A 21173-nucleotide genomic window follows, 5' to 3' on the forward strand; every position below is an offset into this window, starting at 1 on the left:
ATCCCTTTGAGGCATTTTGAGGACTTTAACTTTTAATTTAAGTTTTTAAATGGGCATTCTGGTGGCTAGGTTGAGAAAATAGTTCTAGTGCGATGTGTGTGTGTGTGTGTGTGTGTGTGTGTGTGTGTGTGTTTGCGAGAGATATCTGAGCAGGAGAAAATACATTTAAGGCAGGTGTGAAGGAATGATTATTAAAAAAATTCCATCTGAAAGTAGTTGATGATGAGCATAGAAGTGAATGGATCAAGAACTTGTTTTATTCTGTTGTAAGATATAACAGCATTTGCTGTTATGAATAACAATAATCCAGTAGAAATAAACTAAACTGATATTGTAGGCAAGAGAGGGAGTGTTGCTGAAGTAATATTTTATAGTCATAGAGATTAGGTAGGATGTGGGGAAAAATAGAGGCTTTAGCATTAGATGGGAGCAAGATTAGTACATATATGTTCAAAGGTGGGGAAGCTAGGTATGTGGATTGTGATTCCAAGAAAATTATTTTGTGTTAGTGTAATGGAAATAAATCATTATTTGAAAATAAGGATTAGAAAAGAAGTGTGGAAAGGAGGTAATAGAAAGAAAGATTTACAGGGGAAATTTGAAATAGCCATTGGGCTAAGTAGGAGAACATACTACTGAGAGAAGTTAGGCATCATTACATGTTCATTGATGTTTGTGGTCATAAATTTAAAAGATCAATGAGGTTTTGTGTTTTTTATTTTACCACGTAGAACTGCCTGAATACTGATGCAGTCATTAGCTAATCAGATTTTATAAGAACTGTCATTTTTGTCATCAAGGCAGTTTCATAACAAAAGAAAAGAGGCAAGAGAATCAAGTGCTTTTGTAATAGGTAATCATAACAAACAAAAATGTACGCAAGTTGTTGAATAGCAAGATGAGACAGTGAAAGAATGAGAGTTCAAATGGAAAAGTTCAAAGTATTTTTGGCATTGGAGTATTGGAAGGAATGAAATACAGACAGCGATGACCATTAGAGCTAGAGACACCAAGTGCAGTCATGTTAGTTACAGTGTTGAGGGTATGGCCATGACTTCAGTAGCTGAAGTAAAGATGGCAAGACTGCTGGAGGAGAGGATGCTGAGAAATACAAATACAGATGTGATTTCTAGTAAATCCTTGTATTTCTAGTAAAAATACTAGAATTGTTAAGGATTAAGAAATGAGTCAATGTGAATCATTTGCAATTTTTTACAATACATAATTTTGGTATCAGGGTTTGTCTTGTTAAAAATTACTCTTATTTCATAAAGTTCTTGGAATTCAAAAGTCTGGTAATTCAACTTCATTGAAAAGTGCTCTAAAAACAAAGCATATTGGCTATATTATGAAGGTATGGATATTGAAACAAATATCCCATGATTTGTCATGCATGTGCCATGCTTTAAATAAGCTCTATTTGGAGAATATTCTGAAGTGTAACATTTTCTAAGTATTTGAAACAGTGTTTGGTTTCCATTGTGCAGTGCTAATATCATCTGATAATGGAAACTACAATTAAATTTATTATAAACTCTCTACTAGGAATATTATTGGTTCCATGGTGTGTATTTATTGAAGCTATTAGTGTGCCATCTATTTATACTTTCATTTAATACATCATTATTTTTAAGCAAAGTACTATACAAGTCTACCACAATGCATAACTATGAAGTAGCCACCATCCCTTACCTATGGATAGTTCATAATGCATTCAATGTGGCAGAAGCCTAATCAATATATATTTAACACCTGCTGTTTTCTGACTCATGCATTATTAACCTCACATGGAAGTTCCTTAAGAAGCCCTTGCTCTAGTTACCACTTCTCAAAACCACTCATAGTGTACTTGCAGGGTTTCCGTGACCTCAGAGGTTTGATGATGAGAAAACAGTTAAGCTTTCAATCAGGTTCTCATGTGAAATCATTGCTGAGAAAAGCTAAGAAGTTTGTGACTTTGATCCTTAATTCCTTGCTAATTACCTAGGAAACAAATTTGCTCTGGTGGGGCTTGCCCAGCCATTCACCTGATATCCTAATAGAGTAGTTGGGAAGAAGGGTTTGGTCAGCATTTGCAAACTCCCATTAGATTCTGTAACAGATTCTGAGTAAGTTTTAATTTCTGCAGCTGGAGAATAACAAGGGAAGCCAGATGTAGTAACATCTGCTATTAAGGGCAAAAAGGCAATTCCATTGTTAGAATTTTATTTTAGCTCTGTTGGATAGATTAAAAAAATCTTGCTTCCCCTCTTTATTTAGCACTGAAAAGAGACATATGTACACATTAAAGACTGGGCTATCTCAATCAGGAAGAGCGGTTCAAAATATTGTAGACTATTTTAGGTACTTGGAACCTAATATCTATTATATGAAAGCAAAGTATAGAAACATTGCTTGCATATCTCTAATATTTCAAATCTGATGGGATGGAATGAGAACTGCACATGAAGATTTTATTTAACATAAATCATTGGTAGGATGATACCAATGGACATGCCAAAACGAATAGAGAAAAACCCAGGAGGCTTGACTCTACACAACGAATTACAGGTAGCTAAGGAATTCTGAGAGTGTGAGAAACAGTCTTCCCATGGAATAGCACACAAATTTGTTATCCAGAACAAAAATGTACATATGAGTAAAATTATAGAGACTGACCAGGTTATATGTGTGTGTGTGTGCGTGTGTGTGTGTGCGTGCGTGTAACAGCAATTATAAAAAAAGAGGTCATGAATCTGGAAAAGAGCAAGGGGATATATGGAATGGTTTGAAGGGAGAAAGAAAGGATATAATTATATACAATCTCAGAATTAAAAATAATAAAATAATAGATTTAAAAAATTGAATGAAAGTGAATGTTGTAATATAAACTTTTCAAGGAAATTGATATAAAAAACAACAAAGTTGAGATTCCTTCCTAAGAATAAGACTTTTTCAAAGTCTTGTTGAAAGAGTGATATTTAAATAACAATCTGAAGAATTATCTCTGTAGGAGTTATTCTCTCACATTCAGTGATCTCTCTAAACTCTTATTGGCAGGACATATGTCATCTATCTCCTTTTGTGTGTGTGTGTGTGTATGTTCACAAATGTTTACATTTTAAGGTGTTTGTTTTTCTCTCTCTCTATGTCACAGTAGCTTGTAAATTCTTCAACTTGAAAACATTCGGATGTGTTGTTTTATCACTCACAGTGCCAAACGTAGTATGTGGTTGTAAGTACTCAAAATGTTTTCTGTTTCTTGTTATCTCAGTGTAGCTATGAGTTATTATAATTGAATGTATTTACTTTGGGAAATGTTCTATTTTAGAGAGATTTATTGCTTTACTTTAGGAGTATGTTATTGTGATTCTGAATGACAGTTACTCTTGAAAAATGGAAACCCAGGGAATTACTTTTCAGTCTGTGTGGACACCTCATCCTCTTTTCACTTTTCATCTAAGAATATGGAAAATGTTAGTCATAGAGTCCCCAGGATTTCTAACATTAACTGAGATAGTGTATATCAAGTTATTAGCACATAAAATAGCTTTATAAATGTTAGTCCTTGCCATTACTAAAGTTCATATTAATAAATGTGCACACACGTTTATACATACTTTCTGAGCATAAGTAACAGAGAAAATTTCAGAATAAGATGAAGCAGTCTCCAGCAACTTTTGTAATGAGGTCTCAATTAACTGGCTGACTGTGACTGACATTGCACGCACTTCAGTTTCTAAGAAATTCCTGTGTTCTGACTTCTTAGGCTGATATGGCAGCTGGTAGGCCATTTATTACTAGTTCTATTTTGGTGGAAAATTCAGCCTTGTGTGTCATTTAGAGTTTGTGACACATGTACCCTCCCAAGGCTTAATGAGTTGTCTGCAGATGGGCTGTTATTTATTACAGTCATGTAGAATAAAATTGATTGTCTTCTAAAATTAATTTTTCATTTGCCTCCAGCCTTGCTTTAATAGAGGACACACAGTTGCCTGTTTGCAGAAATACTGTTTAATCACATTAATATCTCAGCCCCCCCAGGCTGAAGAAGGTAATTGTACAAACGAACAGCAAAATCTGTATCTTTAACTTCTTTTTATGATTAAATTATGCAAATGACTTATCTCCTGCCCTTCCAAGCACTAATCATCTAATTAGGAATGATGTGTTAAAGGGATGGTTTTGAATCAAGAGAGGGACAAATGCAGGAAGCAGAGAATGGGAACTGACAGTGAAACCACTGAAGTTACAGTAATATGTAATGGGGGAATCTGTGTATTTCATGTAAAAACAAATGGAAAGACAATACATACATTCTATACACCTGACATGTTGACTCTGTTGGCAGTAAAGAAAATGATTTGTGATTTTTGATGATATCTTCTTTGAGATTAACTTCAAATCATCAGTAAGCATTTTAACAACATACCCAGTAAAAAGCTATCTTGTGATTTGAGTCCATGTAGGATAGTCTACATATATTAAAGGATTGAAAAGTACCATCATGATGTAAACTCAGGTTTTTAGATTCTTCCTATCATGAAAGCAGTGATTTTTATCCCCGAAAACTTGAAGAAAGTCTGAACATCCAAACCTACAGTAAACATACATCTCCCTATTCCCAGTTGACAACCCAGTATTCATTCATTAACCATATTTTTAAAATTTTAGTATGATTCTGTAAATTTACCTCTGAAAATAATTGTAAAACCTTTCTAGCATCTAGGTATGTTGAAGCATGCTTGCAATTTCAGCACTGGAAAGCCTGAGACAGGAGGATTTTCATGAATTTGGGGCTGATCTGTGCAACATAGTGAGTTCTAGAACAGCCTGGTCAACATAGCAAGACACTGCTGCAAACAAACAAAATCCAAGAAAACTAAATGGAACCCAAGAACTTTAAGTATGATAGTCATATGTATTTGTTGACACATTAGTCTGTATAATATAGACATTATTAATTTAAAAAAGTAATAAGTGACTATAACAATAAAAACAATATTATTACTACTTTGAAATTATGCCAAAATTTGTAAATGTACCTCATTATTATAGTAATATAAAACAAATAATGAAAGCTATTTAATTAAGTTTATCATAGATATTATAAAAATCCCCAAAATCTTTCTTAGACTTATATGACAGAGACCATAATGTCTATCTTCAATGATTGTAATGTTCTGCTTTAATTGTGTTTATTTATAGTCAGCTTTAGGATATTTGTTCTATATAATGCAGAAAATTTTCTCAAGCATTTGGCAATGCATGGTCAAGAAATCTATCCTAAATATAATGCAAACAAAATCAGACTTCTGTTGCTATTTTTTTCATCTTGATTTAAATTAGGAACAATCTTATTTTACATATCAATCCCAGTTCCCTCTCTCTCCCTCCCATCCTCCCATCCCTCTCAAGCCCCCTCCCCTGCATCCCACTGCCCATCCACTCCTCAGGGAGAGTGATGCCTTCCATGGGGGATCATCAAAGTCTGTCACATTATTTGGGGCAGAGCCTAGCCCCCCGCCCCCATGTATCTGGGCTGCACTAGTATCTCTCCATGTGGCAATGTGTCTCCAAACTCCATTAGTGCACTAGGGATAAATACTGCTTCTACTTCAAGAGGCCCCATAGACTGCCCTAGCCTCTTAACTGTCACCCACATCCAGGGGCCTGGTTCGGTCCTATGCTGGTTCCCTAGCTGTCTAACTGGAGTCTATGAGTTCTTCTTGTTCAGGTCAGCTGTTTCTGTGGGTTTCCCCAGTGTGGCCTTGATCCCTTTGCTCATCACTCCTCCGTCTCTACAACTGGATTCCAGGAGTTCGGCTCAGTGCTTAGCTGTGGATCTCTGCTTCTGCTTCCATCAGCTACAGGATGAAGGCTCTAGGATGGCATTTAAGGTAGTAGTCAATCTCATTATAGGGGAAGGGCATTTAAGGTAGCCTCTCTACGATTGCTTACATTGTTAGTTGGGGTCATCCTTGTGGGTCTCGGGACATTTCTCTCATGCCAGGTTTCTCTTTAAACCTATAATGGCTGTTGCTATTTTTAGTTTAGGTTATTTTCCTGCATTTATTGTCCAGGTCACTGTTGACTCCTAGCCACTATTTTCTATTGCAGTATACCAGAACTTACTGGATTTACACATTCATTCACCATCTTTACTTTTTAAGAAAAGGCATAAAACTATAGTTTATCTGCTTTTGATAGAAAAATGAGTAAGTTTTTTATTTGGACAGCTGAAGTCAGTGACTCTAATTTATTGAAGCTTTTATGTTTGGCAGTTTTGAACTTTTTCCTGAAGATTTGGCATTCCTGAAGATTATAGATTTTTCTTTAAATTCATAAAATATTACCTTAATATGGTACAGAATTCAGAACATCCAAGTTAATTTGTTAGCATAAAGCATTGGCTCTGATAATTTACTGTATTTCTTTCTCCTTTTTCTTTTGGAGAATGTTAAATTTTTCTAAACAAAAACGTGATATTACTGTATTATATGATCAAAACATACTTTAAAATAACTGACTAAGCCCCTGTTAATACATTCAATTTTGGGGGATTCAGTTTATGCTCAGGGAAATTACTGTGGTTTTTTTTAGTCTAAGTAAGTTAAACATACATTCCTTTGGTATTAAAGGAGTCAACAAAGAATGATTTCAATATTTGCAAATAGCAGTATTTGACTTTATAATCCCTGGCTTCTAATGAGTTTTCCACATGGAATTTGTACATGGAATGGAATAATTTTCCATTCATATCATTATAGTAAAATTAATGTTTTTATTAGTTATATAAATAATGTAAGAATGTCTGCTTTACTTGTCTGTGGGAGTTCCCAGATCTCCTGTGATGGAGTCACACTATCAAGTGCTTTCCACATCTCGTGTGTTCTTAAAGAATTTTTATAAAATGCTAGGATTATGAGAAACAGATTTTAAATCACTGTATGGAATAATTAAGTACTTTATGCCTATCATCACCAACATTGAGAAAAAATTGAACCTAAAGTACCAGTATTTTTCTTCATTCAAAGATTAAAATGAGAGTTGTAGAAACAAAGCTAATTTCATCAGATGGGCTTGCAGCGTCCGTTACACAGCAAGCTTATATTCTCTAGGAATTGAAGACAACTCAGAAAAGTTCAGTATTTGTTATCTCATCATAGCCAGAATTATGATCTTAGTTTCTTACAATTCTAAGCTACAATGCTCAGAAGAAAAGGAAATATACAAGATCAAGGTCCCCCTGTCTTATTTTTCTCCATATCCACAAATTGGGAATAGTGAGTGATCTTATGAAAAAGTTAAAATTGCTGTACATATATGACAACTTGACACATTTTCAACCTGGATAAACGACTTAAGGCCAAAAGGATTGTGTGCTTCTGGTAAATCCTACCTTCATAGGCAACCCCGGTTTCTTCAGACTGTATGGAAGCAAAGTCAATACCCTTCTTTACTGCTCCTATCAGCTCTGTGATTTTCTTTTCCTTTTCTCCATTTATTTATTCAGTGTGGTGGTAGAGAATCTTAATGAGACAGGACAGTGTCTAACTGGGGGCTGTAATTTCTAGGTAATTAGTTCAAGAGGCAGAGGCAGCAGAAGAACATGGTTTCTCATTTGCTAAAGGGCCTGATTCTTTCCCTAATACATGCTTTGCCTTCTGGCATGCTCAGTTCTCTAGAATCTTTCCCTTAGTTGATACCAATCCATTGGTAGTAATTAATTTCCGTCTTTTCTGTAATGGCCTTTGAAGTTTATGCATTTCCCCAACTCCATTAAAGTATCTAGAATGACATTTATTAACTATAGAGCATTATCTATACTTCTTTCATACATGGTCCATGTATGGTCACTAAATAAACTTTCAATAACCTTCTAACATAATAGTATTTATTGTCAAAACATGATGTGTTAAATGCATCCATTACTGTGTAACTGTATGCATTCAAGTTGCTGTTATAATGAAATTAAAATCTATAAAGTTATAGTATTATCTTCGGTGTATTGATCCAGATTCTATTATTGTGATTTTCTTTCATTATTTATTTCTATCCCTATAATTACTTTAAAAGTTAAGTATCTCCAATGCCTTGGTATAGTGTATAGAGTCAAAGTTCAAAGCAATTAATTAAATTGCCAATAATAATAGTTTGTCAATGGAGATACAGAAATTCTTTGATACCAAGCTTACAATAATTATACTATATAATTTGGTACTAGTGAATACAGTATATTAGCTAAAAATATGAACATTAAGGCATCATGGATTCTGGTTCCAGGGAAGGATATTTGAATTAAGAACATAAAATTTCAGCCTGGTAGTGGTGGTGCACTCAGGAGGCAGAGGCAGGTGGATCTCTGTGAGTTCGAAACTAGGCTAGTCTACAAGAGCTAGTTCCAGGACAGCCTCCAAAGCCACAGAGAAACCCTGTCTTGAAAAAACAAAAAAAAAAGAACATACAATTTCAGTTAACTTTTATATTTGTGTTGGGAAGAGTAGAAAACACATCTTGAGCATTGTATATATGAGCATATTTTTGGAGAGGTGGCAACTGCCTGTCAAAACTCTCATTACAAGTTGAGACAATAATTGTCACCTTGTATAATGAGTATTTATTTTGGCGAGACATGTATCTATTATGTATAAAATCTCAAAAAAAGGAGGATGTATTTCAGGGGGATAACAGAGTTATTGAACCTCCCATTGTTCTTTTTCTCTTGTCTATTGCCTTTTAAATGATAAAGTCATGTTTTGAAGACAGGTAATAACAATCCCCTAAAAAATAATTCAGGCTATTGAATGTTAAGTATGATGTTTATAGCAAGCTATAAACTGGAAAAAGTCTTATATCTCTACTGCACAGGATTTAATTATACAATTTTCTGTGACTCTAAGGACAACGAGAGACCAGGTTTCTCATAATGTAGCAAGGAAGCATATCAAGAAAAATAGTATTGAGATTCAACACAAATTCTGGTACAAAGACATAGAATATATAAGTCATTTACCATTTCTTCTAATGTTATGTATTAGACGTTCTTCTCTCTCTCCTTTACACACACACACACACACACACACACACACACACACACACGTTACAGATCACCACCTCACCACCATCACCACCATTACCACCACCACAACCATCACCACTACCACCAACAGCAACAACAGAATCTCATTTAGGAAGGATTATGATTCATGTAAGATAAACTGTAATGGTGGGAAGGAAAAGGGATTTATTCACTGTAAATTTAACTTTGATACTGTTTTTTATATAATTTTATTGTCATATAATTCATTTGGCAACCTGAATTAGCTTATTAACAGTAGTTAATGAAGTGTTACAGTTATACAGGATGACAATAAAATTGCATGAGCCGGGTGAAATGTTTAACTGTGTATTGTAAAATCTGGTCAGAGATTTCAACTACCTGTATCTTATAATTGATGGAATTAGAAGAAAATTGTTTCACAATATTTGTCATGACATGCACCACTATTAGAATGCACAGAAAGGGTTTATATGTGATCGCTACTTGAAGATTTATCATGTAATGCAGATCTTTTAGTTGATAAAGAGCCAGTTTTATGGTTTTTTGAGTCAGGGTCTCATTGTGTATCCCAGGCTGTCCTGGACCTTGCTCTGCAGATCAGGTTATCCCAGGACTCACAGAGATCTGCCTGACTCTGCCCCCTGAGTGCTTGGATTAAAGTCATGAGCCACCACTGCCAAGCACAACTACTTTTTATTAGTAGCCAATAATGTAGCTTGTTACATAATTTGGGTGGATTATGAGAAACACATTTATAAAGTTTTTCTTCCAATATTAGACTATGAAGAAGATATTAGGATATATCTAAGTTACAAATTCTATGAGAAAGAGGAAGTTTTGGGACATAATATTAAGTGTAGTGATAATTGTTAAATAAAAGATAGATCAAGAATAGGAGATTAAAAATGACAGAACCTAAAATTTGAGTTATTATCACCTATTACTATCACAGTTTACAAAGAACTACTGACAGGGATAACTAATTAGGACATAGTACACATCAAATGAAGGGAGTTTTTCTACTTACTAGATAGCCTACCTAACACAAAGAACATGTGCTTGGAAAATTTATTTTGCCTGATATATTTTAGGTATTTTATCTGTATAGTTGATAAAATGAAAGGGCCTCTTGCATCCTTTCCTTTTCTATTAATAGAATGTTGACAAATCCAATCTTGTGCATAATCACAGCTCCACTAAGTTTGTGAGTGTAACAGCCATGTCATGTCCATCGTAGAATTTTGATTTTTTGTAAAGGGTGTGTGTGTGTGTGTGTGTGAGTGTTTGTGTAAGTAGCCTCATACAGGTGCATATCACATACTGAATATTCAGTGAATGGTACCTAACACTAGCAGTATTTGAAAAAGATCCGGTTTTCTATTAAGTAGATCAAATAGACACCTGGTGGATTGTTATAAGCTATGTAATTGTTAATTATGTAGTCACTTAATAAAACATCTACTCATAGGACTATATTTAACACTAGGACAGGATAAAACTTCCAAGAAATAAATGGATTTTCCACCTTAAGAAAACCTAAAATATGTCCACACGTGAGAAGATAGAAGCATATCAAAGGATAAAAAATTAAGATATGTGGTAGAAGTTTAAAGAGGGAAGGCATCTTGATGTTTTCATTGAACTTGAGACAGTGTGGAAAATCACAGCTTCTTTGTCTTTACATGTCACAATATATATGTTGCCCATAACAATTTTGATTTTCCTTTTTTATTCAGCATGGTGCCCTCTGTTGAAAAATATGCATTTTAGCATAAGAATTTGTTCTACTGACTTTTAAAAGATCTGTTTTTATTTTACAAAATGAAATCTACTTATCAATTAATTTCTTAAATGATGGTATGTTCAACAAAAGAAAAAACAATATTCTTGTTTTTATTTAAAAACTTAAAACAAGGAGCAGGAGAGATGGCTCAGCAGTTAAGAGTACTGGCTGCTCTTCTAGAGGACCTGGGTTCAATTCCCAATACTTACAGAGCAGCTCACAGCTTTCTGTAACTTCAGTTCCAGGAGATCCATAATACTAGGCATGCATTGCTGCATATATCTGTGCATGTAGGAAATATACCCATACACATAAAGTAAAATAAATAAATCTTTAAAAATTTAGAATGTTACTTAAGTTTGTAGATTTCTTTTAATCACTACACACAAAAATTCACCTGCCTCCTTTCAATTATTCTTTTAGGTGAGAATTAGGTTAACCTCTTTGTATTTGTATTGAAATGATTGTGAAGTGCTATTTGCCTTTATAAAATAAAGAAGTTGTTTGAATGATGATACATCAGTGAAGCCGAGTAAAGAACAGTATTATTCTACATGAGAAAACATTTGATCTATAGGCTCAGACATTATGAATCAAACTGGTTTTTATTGTTCACTTCCTTTGAAACCATCAATTATGTTAAGCCTTTCTTTAAAACATTCTTGCTAATGGACATTTAGTTCATACTTCTCTGGATATGGCTACCAACTAGCTTGTGCTTAGAATGTTCTAGTAATTAGTATAGCAAGTCATGATTAAATATACATTTTAGTCAAATATATTTTTAACAATTATGGATATAGACTATTACAGCTTCACCTTAGTTCTTGACTTTTCTCAAGGAGGAAAACCATAATTACTCCAAACAAAAATATGGATATCTTAACTGAATAGTAATTGTTCTCACAATTTTGAAATGTTGTGTCTCACTACATTTTTCAGACTTGCCTGGAATTCCTGAGCTCAAGTGATCCTCCTGCCTCAACCTGTTTAGTACCTAAGATACAGGTACAGAGAATTTCATAGACTTCTTACCATTATCCACTTCAAATTCTAGGAATAAGGATATCTGTCAATTTATAAAATATGATGACATATGTGCTGATAACTGCAGGCTCCATTCACTTTTGAAATGAAACTTTTTAAACAGTTGTGATTGTGTCACCTACAATGATATTTGTATTTTTTTCTAAAGTAAAAATGTGTTTAAGAAAATATATTGCAAACTTTGCTGAATTTTCATAAGTCCTCTTTGTTGTGTACATCATTGTGATGTCATCACCACTGCAAATCCTTCATGGGGGGGGGCTCAAGGTTAGATCTGAACTGGTCTTTCCTGGAAACTGGTTGCTTGCAAGGAATCGAGATGGCAACCTACCCAACCCGTCAAGATATCCCTCCGTGGCTGAAAATTCCTGAAGATCTGAAAGATCCAGAAGTATTCCAAGTCCAGACGCTGCTGCTAAAATCTCTGTTTGGCCCACAGGGATCTCGAATCCCTTACATGGAGCGGGTGAGTCAGGCCATGTTCGTAATGAAGACTCTGGAATCTTCCGAACTGACTGAGGTCTTAGTTTATGGCTCTTACAAACACAAGGTTCGAGCCAAATGGATGCTTCAGTCCATGGCTGAAAGGTGTCGCCTGCGCCAGGAGAGAGGAATGCTCAGGCTGGAGGAAGCCATGAAGGCCCTGAAACTAGACCAGTGTTTGGAGTGAAGCCAGTTTCCAGTAAATGTGACAGATTAGACCGTGGCCAGTGTTGGAGCATTTCTGGTGTGGCTTTTAACTTTGTTACATCCTTTGCCGTCTAATGAGATATTTCTGGATCCCTGCTTTGCAATGAGTTCTCATGAGAATATCTCTTTCCTAGGTTGCTAATAAATAACAAAATTTAAATAGTCAAAAAATCCTTCATGAGGAAATTCACAGGATTAACTAAATAGAAAAGTGTCACAAATGTCATCTTATTGATTCAGCTAAAATTAGTTATATAACTTTGGTGTTCTTTTTTTTTTTTTTTGGTTTTTCGAGTCAGGGTTTCTCTGTATTGTTTTGGAGGCTGTCCTGGAACTCGCTCTGTAGACCAGACTGGTCTCGACCTCACAGAGATCCGACTTCCTCTGCCACCCGAGTGCTGGGATTATAGGCGTGTGCCACCAATGCCTGGCTGGTGTTCATTCTTATATATTTTGATATTTTAATCTATTAAGCTACTTTTCAACAAAAAGTATTTATAGACTGAAGATGAAAGACTATATAGTAATAAATTATATAGTAGTTATATATATATAAAACTTAGTAACATTTTACTTTACTAGATTATTTTTATTTGTGTATGCTTCAAATGCCATTGTTTATGATTTCTATGAAATCCAACTACAAGTTATTACTTGGTTGTTTTCCATTTAATTTTCTGTGTGACATAGGACAAGTCATGGTTGTTTTTCAGCTCTCTTTATTTATAAAATATTACAATAACTTTGCAGTTATTTCAAAATATCAATATAATATTTTACTTCTCCTTCCACTAGGCTATATGCTACTTGAGGATAGAAAATGTATCTTACTGTATCATCCCAGTTTTCATTCACTAAGTATTGGTAGATCCGGAGCAAGCTACATGAAAAGAAAATGATTAGGACCAACTCTTTGGGGACAAAGTCAGGAGCATGCTAATATTTCAAGACTAGCTTGTCTATTTAGTGAATTCTGGATTAGCCAGGACTATATAGCCAAATCTGGTATTAGAAAACAAATGGTCTAAATACTTACAAGAGTGCACACTTTCTGTTATGGGAGTAGGGAATTGAATGGTACAAAGAGGTTGTGCTGATTAATACTAATTATCAACTGGACAGGCTGTATAATCACCTAGGAGAAAAGCTTCCAGGCATGCCCATGCCTATGAGAGATTCTTTAGATTAAGTTAGTCTTTGGGCATGCCTATGAGGATGATTATGTCTAATATGTTAATTGAGGTGGGGAGACCAATCCGAAGTGTGGGAGTTAACATTCACTGGGCTAGGACCCTGTACTGCATTAAAAGAAAGTGATCTGAGCCACCAGTATTAATCTCTCTCAGCTTCCTGACTGTGGACACTATGTGACCAGCTGCCTCAGGCTACTACTTCCACAAAGACTTCACCACAATGAACTACACATTTAAACAATGATCCTATATTAACCTTTTCTCTCTCAAGTTGCTTTTCTTGGGGGTATTTTGTCACAGCAATAAGACAAGTAGTTAATACAGGTGTATTTAATTAAGAGCTAGAGGCATAGGAACAATATAGAAAGTGTCATGGGAGTGGAGAGGAGAAGATAATGATCTTGACAATTTCCCAGTGGTGATGGCTTTAGAGTCTGTGTTTGAACCAAACTTAGGATGACAGGGAATTCTTAACACGAATAAAGAGCCTAGAGAAGGTGCACAAGCATGGATGTACTTTTCATGTTCTGAAGAGACTTTTAACTTGCCATTATTGAGATGTAAGTTAGATGCAGGAGAACTGTTTAGAAAAGCACCTGGAGAAAATATTCTCAGAAGAAATCTTGGAAGAAAAAGAAGACTAGAGACTGAAAATATCTAGAAGGCTACTTACTGTGATGCACAGAGGGAAATGTTGTTTGGAACGTGGCAATGATAATAGTATGAAGATGGGTTTGTTTTGAAGTGGTATTGACATAATTTAATGATTGGATGAATAATTTAAGAGTGAGAGGTAAAGAAATGAACATTTTTAGTGTTCTCACTACTTTGCACATAGTAGGAAGTCATTAAAGTTTGTTTGCTTGGATTGATTTAAAGCTCTTCATTAGTGAAAGATATTTATATTATTATTACTAAAACAAGGCTATACTTTTTTCTCCAGTTTGATACTTCAGTACGTTTTAAGAGTGGCAAATTCATTATTTAAATGATTTTAAGTTCTCCAAGGGCAAGCAAACAATTCTATTTTTCAAGCAAATCATAGCATGGTTTTTGTTGTTGTTGTTGCTATTGAGGACAGTAGAGAATAGGTTGTGCTTTTTAAAAAACTTGCTGTCATTTGAATAAATGAAGTTATCCTTTCAACATAGCCTACTAAAGAGACTGGAAAACAGATTTATATTCTTAAATAATAGATCCTATTTGCACAACAGTTTAATTACCATAGGTACTTATTTTTTTAATGCACTCTAAAATTGACAGAAAATAGTACACCCACATTGTAGTGGGGAAGATTTGATATTTGAAAAAGTGAGATAACTCTTTTAGAGATGACAGATGGTAAATCTTTTTGTCAGGAATTGCTTTCATCTTCTGATTTCAATATGTCAGACTTGGAAGTGGGTGGGTTTTTTGTTGTTGTTTTGTTTTGTTTGTTGTTAACAAACTACTCAAGTTATTCTTCAGCAAATAGCTACTAAGAGTGTTTAAATGTTTGTAAGTCAGCTTGGGGTGTCAGAGAGGAAGGAAGTCAGGGAGAGGGCTCATCTAAAATAGAAGTAAGTATCTAAAAGGTTGCAATAAGATTGTGGAAGAGGATGGGACAGAGTCCAGGAAGGTTCTAAAGGCTTTCCCCAGTTCCTAGACTCACAAGCATCAAGTAGCAGTTTCATGGTGGTGATTATCACTACAGCTGCTGGGTTCTGTTACTTTATTTAATTGTAAGTTGAGTCAAGCATAAAGTACATGCCTAAAGTCAAATGTGTACGTTCCAGCAAACATAAGATCCAAAAGGTAAGGCCATCACTTGCTGTGCTCACTGTTTTACCTTAAGAACCTAGAAACATGTCTGTGTCAGATATTGAAAAAGTCTCTGTTAAATTCATTTTTCTACAATGGCACATTCTAAATATAGACCTTTGTTGTAACTTTTCGGAAATTGGCCATGCAGTATCATTATCTATGTTGATCCTGTCATGCAATAGTGTAGCAAAACCTCTTTCTTTTAACAGAAACTGAGCCTTTCCGGAAACTACATTTTCCTCCCTCTCTGTCCTCAACATCTGAGAAAAGCTATTTAACTGTCAATTTGTATGATGTGAATTTTTTGAAATTTCATGAGTAAAATCAAGTACTCAATTCTCTTTCTGTTCTCTTTATTTCATTTAGAAGGGTGTCTTTTTGAATCAAATAATTACTTTAAGTATATTTTATACTAAATACATTTTTTTCTAGAGTGGCCTAAGGGTAATGCATTTAGAATGAGTTGTTTAAATTGAATTGAAGTATTGAAAAATGGCAAAGTGACATCCAGGTGCTTATTATATTATTTTAATTATGTTTCCACCTTGGCAATGTTTAACTCATGGAAAATTTCATGTTATTGTTGTTTGTTAGTATTAGGGATCAAGTCAAGGACCTTGCAAATGCTAAGCATGCATCTTCTGAGCTACACTTTATCCCTATGTAGTAAAATTAAATCCAGAAACATTTTTCAGGTTAAAGCAAGACAGAATACTATTAATGTGGGGTGGTAATCTGCCTAGCACACCTAAACACTATAAGGTAACAGTAAGAAAAATATTAAATATACTTAGAAAATATTTCCACATGCTTTATTTTACTGGATTCTTAAAATGATACCTATTTTGTAGGTAAGAAAGTTGAGACTGAAGAAAATAATTTGAGTTATCCAGGGCTGCATAGTGGGTAAGAATTGTGTTCTATTTCTATGAAGTATATGTATTACAGCATGCCCCATAGAAAATGCCTTTTGAGAGTTTAACAATATTTATTCTCTACTTTAAAAATGAGAGAAATCCTCGTTCAGTCAGTTAATAATGAATTCGGTAGATTTCCTTGTTAACATAGCCACTGGGAATCTCCCCTTCAGTTTATTGTTGTTTCTGTACTGGGTTTCCCTTTGTTACTCAGGTAGGGTACCCATGCTTTCAGACCCTACCACGTAAGCCTCTGTGTAGCGAAGAATGAGGGAACAGTAGCTGCGACTTGAGGTATGCACCCACAATCTCAACTTCATATTGTTTCTCGTCTGTGCTTCTGTTTTTTTGCCAAGAAGCAGTAAAATTGTTTTGGTAGTATTTCCATATGATGTAAAACATAGATCCATTAAAATTTGGTTGCCCGGATTTCATAATGCTCTCAGCCTCTGTGTAATTCCTTGCATCATATTACTTTAGTATTTGTGCCAGAATCTTTCTAGTGGATGTATTCCATCTATAAGTTGCCAGTTTTATATTAACAAATCTGGTTTGGCTGTAGCATTGACTAGGTGTATTCGAACATATGTGAATAGTGAAAAATAGATTCTTATGGTTTTGTTACCCATGTGATCATGGTAGGTGATAGTAATTAATCTGGAAACAAAGTCAAGTAAAACTATTGTGTGGCTCTGTAAATACAATAATAAAGGATATGATTTGGTTTTGCTAATGTAAAATACAGTGGTGTATTGAAGGTAAATATGTGACCTAAAATAACCAGATTGTCCCTGTAATGATTTTCTTACACATTTTGAAAGGAAAAGAATGTTAGAAGTCCTATAACTTACTGTGTTTGATTCAGGCTAAAGAAATACACACACACACACACACACACACACACAGAGTGACAGAGAGAGAGAGACAGAGGAGAGGGAGGGAGGGAGGGAGAGAGAGAGAGAGAGAGAGAGAGAGAGAGAGAGAGAGAGAGAGAGAGAGAGAGAGAGAGCCAGCCTCATCTTAGAAAGTTAAGCATTTCAGTATGCCTTTCTGTCTTAGGTTTTCTATTGCTGTGACAAAATGCCATAGCCAAAACCAACTTGATAAAGAAACGTTTTATTTCAGCTACAATTCTCAGGTCACACCAGAAATTGAGACAGGAACCTTGAGGCAGGAATTGATGCAGAGGCCAAAAAAAGAATTCTGCTCAATTGCTTATTACTCATGGCTTTTTCAGTTTACATTTGATAGCACCAGGGGATGTCACTGCCCACAGTGAGCTAGGCCCTCCCATATAAATCATCAATTAAGAAAATGTAGCACAATCTTGCACACAATGTACTTGGGGGGCATTTTCTCAATGTATGTTCGCTCTTCCTAATTCATCTTGTATCAAGTTGAGATAAAACTAGCCAGCATAATTGACTCGTTGTCATCTTGACACACAAACAAATCACTGTTAAATCATAAACTTCCTTTCTTATTATACAGTATACAGTATAAAACACCTTTCAAACTTTAAAATTCACAACATTTAAATATTCAAACACAAGTTCACTCTTTTTAAAATATCCAGTCTCTTAAATATCCAAAGTCTCTCTGAAACTCCAAAGTCACTTTAAAGTTCAAAGTCTCTCAACTGTGGGTTCTGGAAAAATGAAATTTAAGGTAACACTTCCTTATTCTGAGGGAAGAAACTGAGTACAGTTATAATAAAATAAAAGTAAAACCAAGGTTAAAAAGTTTAAAATATTCAGTTCTTGGCATCTGGGATCCACTCACAACCCTCTGGGCTTCAAAGGGGTTAATTTCTCCAGTTATGTCTTTCTTACCCCACACAGGATGTCCCATAGTTCCATAGTGTCAGGATAGCTCTACTCTGCCTGGTACTGTCATCTCGAAAACTCTGTCAACTCCTGCTGCAACTGTGTCACACTTTGACCAATAGCCTCTCCAGAGCTCTCTGTTCAGGGACTCTGCCTCGGCCGTCTGGTGCCAAGCGTAAACTTCTTTTTATGACCCTTTCAATTCTGGGCCCTCTGCTCCAACTGAGGGTGTACCCTCACCGGTGGCCTCTGTTTATGGACTGAAACCCTGCCACACAGTGCCAAGCCTCAGCTGCTTTCTCTAACTACTTCATGCCTTCAACACCAGTACCGCCTGGATGACCCTTATATGTTACCAAGTTTGGCTGCTAGCATCAGATGGAACTGTGGCCTCCCTAGACTACAACTTCTGTGTACTGACCCTGAGGACATAACACCAGATACAAGATGATCAATGATTCTAATCTCTCTCCTTGATCACTGCTAATTTCTCAGCTCTAGTTAAACAGCTTCAATGTCCCAGTAAAGCAAAGGTTTCACTTCAGTGGTGGTAGTCTCTTCTTAATCCCAGCTGATCATTCAGTCCCAGCTGACCAGCATCAGATTCTTAAATCAAATTATTGCTCAGCCTGTCTGGTGGAGTCTTTACATCCCTCTGAAGTCTTATAAGGCAGACCTCCGTCATCTATCTGGACAGCTCTCATTGATATCTTCTAAGTTCCCACACAACTCTGTAAACTCTGAGCACGCCATGGGTTTTCTATCCCAGCTTTCCAGAGTCCTTCCACAATCTTTCCCAAAGCATGGTCAGGTTTATCAGGGGAATAGCCAATAACCTGATACAATAATTTGCCCCAGTTAAGGATCCTTTTATTGTTGTGATAAAATACTATGACCAAAAGTAACTCAGAGAGGAGTCGGTTCATTTCACTACACAACTCTGAAGTCATATTTCATCTCTGAAGGAAGCCATGGTGGGAACTCAATAGGACAGGAACCTGAAGGTGGGAATAGAAGCACGGGACATGGAGGAGTGCTGCTTACTGGCTTCATCCTCATGGCTTGCTCAATCTGCTTGTAGCACCCAGTACCACCAACACTGCTCACAATGATCTGCGCCATCCAAAAACAATCATCAACTGAGAAAATGCACGTCAGGCCTGTCTTCAGGACAATCCACTGTGGCCATTTTCTTAATTGAGATCTCCACTCTCAGAATGACTCCAGTGCCAAGTTGACACAAAACTAGCCAGGGCACTTCCTTAGTCTTTTCCAAATGTAGTAAAGACATTTATGATAAAAAGATTGCCCTCCTAGCCAGGACAATTCCTTTTATGATAAAAACACTGTCCTCTTTTATACTAGATCTGAATATGTCATCATGCTTTTTTGTTTACAAATGGGAAATTTAAAAAATTAGAGTCTTTTTGTTGGGTTTTGATAGTATGATTTCTTATCTGTATCTACATGTGCATTGGTATTTATAAAATTCCTGGTCAAGCAGTTTATTTTTATAGAATTTTGAACTGCTAATAGGAAATATATTACAAAAATGCCTGTTTTATTATCATGGCATGATCATTAAAACTGGCAAAATTGCTTGTGTTAAGAATTGAAAATCAGGGTTCATGAATTATATTGTCAGTTTCATCATAAACTTCCTATTTGACTGTTAACATCCAACTTCACACCTATTGTTCTTGAATTTACCTTCTGTAAAATGTAATAATATTTAACTACCTCATACTGGGTGTTATGAAGCTTAACTTTCCATTTTGAGAGTCTCAAATATAAAGAACTATAATGATTATTAGAATTACTCTATTCTGACTGGCATATTTGTGGCCAGTTTGTGACTGTAGTGTGCAGTCACATCATTTCGTGTGCCTTGTTTTCCTACTTTCCAGGAGAGATGCTTGAAGTGCTTGCTCTTTTAGGTGTGTGACTGTCATAAGATGGGGGAGATTGGCTTATTTTGATTGTTGTCATTAAACAACTAAGATTGGGAAAATATGTTTTAGGTGAAAGATTACCTGATACACCCTTGGATAAAGGACAATTTTCACAACACAACACTCTCTACAAATACAGAGAGTGAACTTGATCATCTCACCTAGTCTACCAGAAAGACAAACTTTTATGTGAAGTGTGTTTTCTTCTTGGATTGCAGCTTTTTTAAATGAAAAGGGTCAATCAAAGTGGAGTTTACTATATTATCATCTGGAGTGTTAAGTGAAGACAAAAGTAAAACTTTTCTTTTCAAACATCTGGCTCCCTGTGAGCTAGTATATCTCTCCATGGCAGATTTATGTTGCTCAGAATGCCCATATTGTTCGTACTCCACCATGGAGTCCTCACAAAACTCACGCATAAGTTTCATACCAGTGCAGATTACACACATCCTAAAAGTTTCAACACTGAATGTTTTTTTTCCTTTCTCTTTTCCACCTGAATGTGTGGCAGGAAGCGTGGGGGAAGGGTCAAGCACTCTACTCCTTGGATATCATGAAGCACCAACCCAATACTTTAGGCTATTATTTCAAAATCCAATTTATTCAAACTTTGGTTTCTGAGAGAAGGATGCAAGAGTATAAGGATGATACAGTATACAAGAAAGATAAAGTGATAACGAATTTTCATTAAGGAAAAGACTGTTGCCATTTTTAAATGGATGTTCAGAAGACGATCTCAGCATTCACAGTCTATTGTGTGATTAAGTTTTGTGCTGATGAAAAGAAAAGGAAAACAAAGAGGTTGACAGTGTTTGATCCAAACGTTATTGTGACATAAAGAAATAAACTTAATACATGCCAGAAGTGAGCTCTACTAAAACTGTGACATGAATTTAATAAATCTCTTTTGACTACACAT

At 35.4% G+C, this 21173-nt stretch overlaps 1 protein-coding gene across 1 annotated transcript; it reads left to right on the plus strand.

The window, feature by feature from the left end:
• The first annotated feature begins 12150 nt into the window (after nucleotides 1–12150).
• LOC101826043 (developmental pluripotency-associated protein 5A-like) lies at nucleotides 12151–12648 on the plus strand. Its single transcript, XM_040744351.1, has one exon. It carries the CDS (start codon nucleotides 12193–12195, stop codon nucleotides 12541–12543), a length of 351 nt encoding a protein of 116 aa, XP_040600285.1. The 5' UTR covers nucleotides 12151–12192; the 3' UTR covers nucleotides 12544–12648.
• Nucleotides 12649–21173: the final 8525 nt, after the last annotated feature.

Source organism: Mesocricetus auratus, unplaced genomic scaffold (genome assembly GCF_017639785.1).
Source record: "Mesocricetus auratus isolate SY011 unplaced genomic scaffold, BCM_Maur_2.0 Super-Scaffold_100003, whole genome shotgun sequence".
Taxonomy (NCBI): Eukaryota; Metazoa; Chordata; class Mammalia; order Rodentia; family Cricetidae; genus Mesocricetus; species Mesocricetus auratus.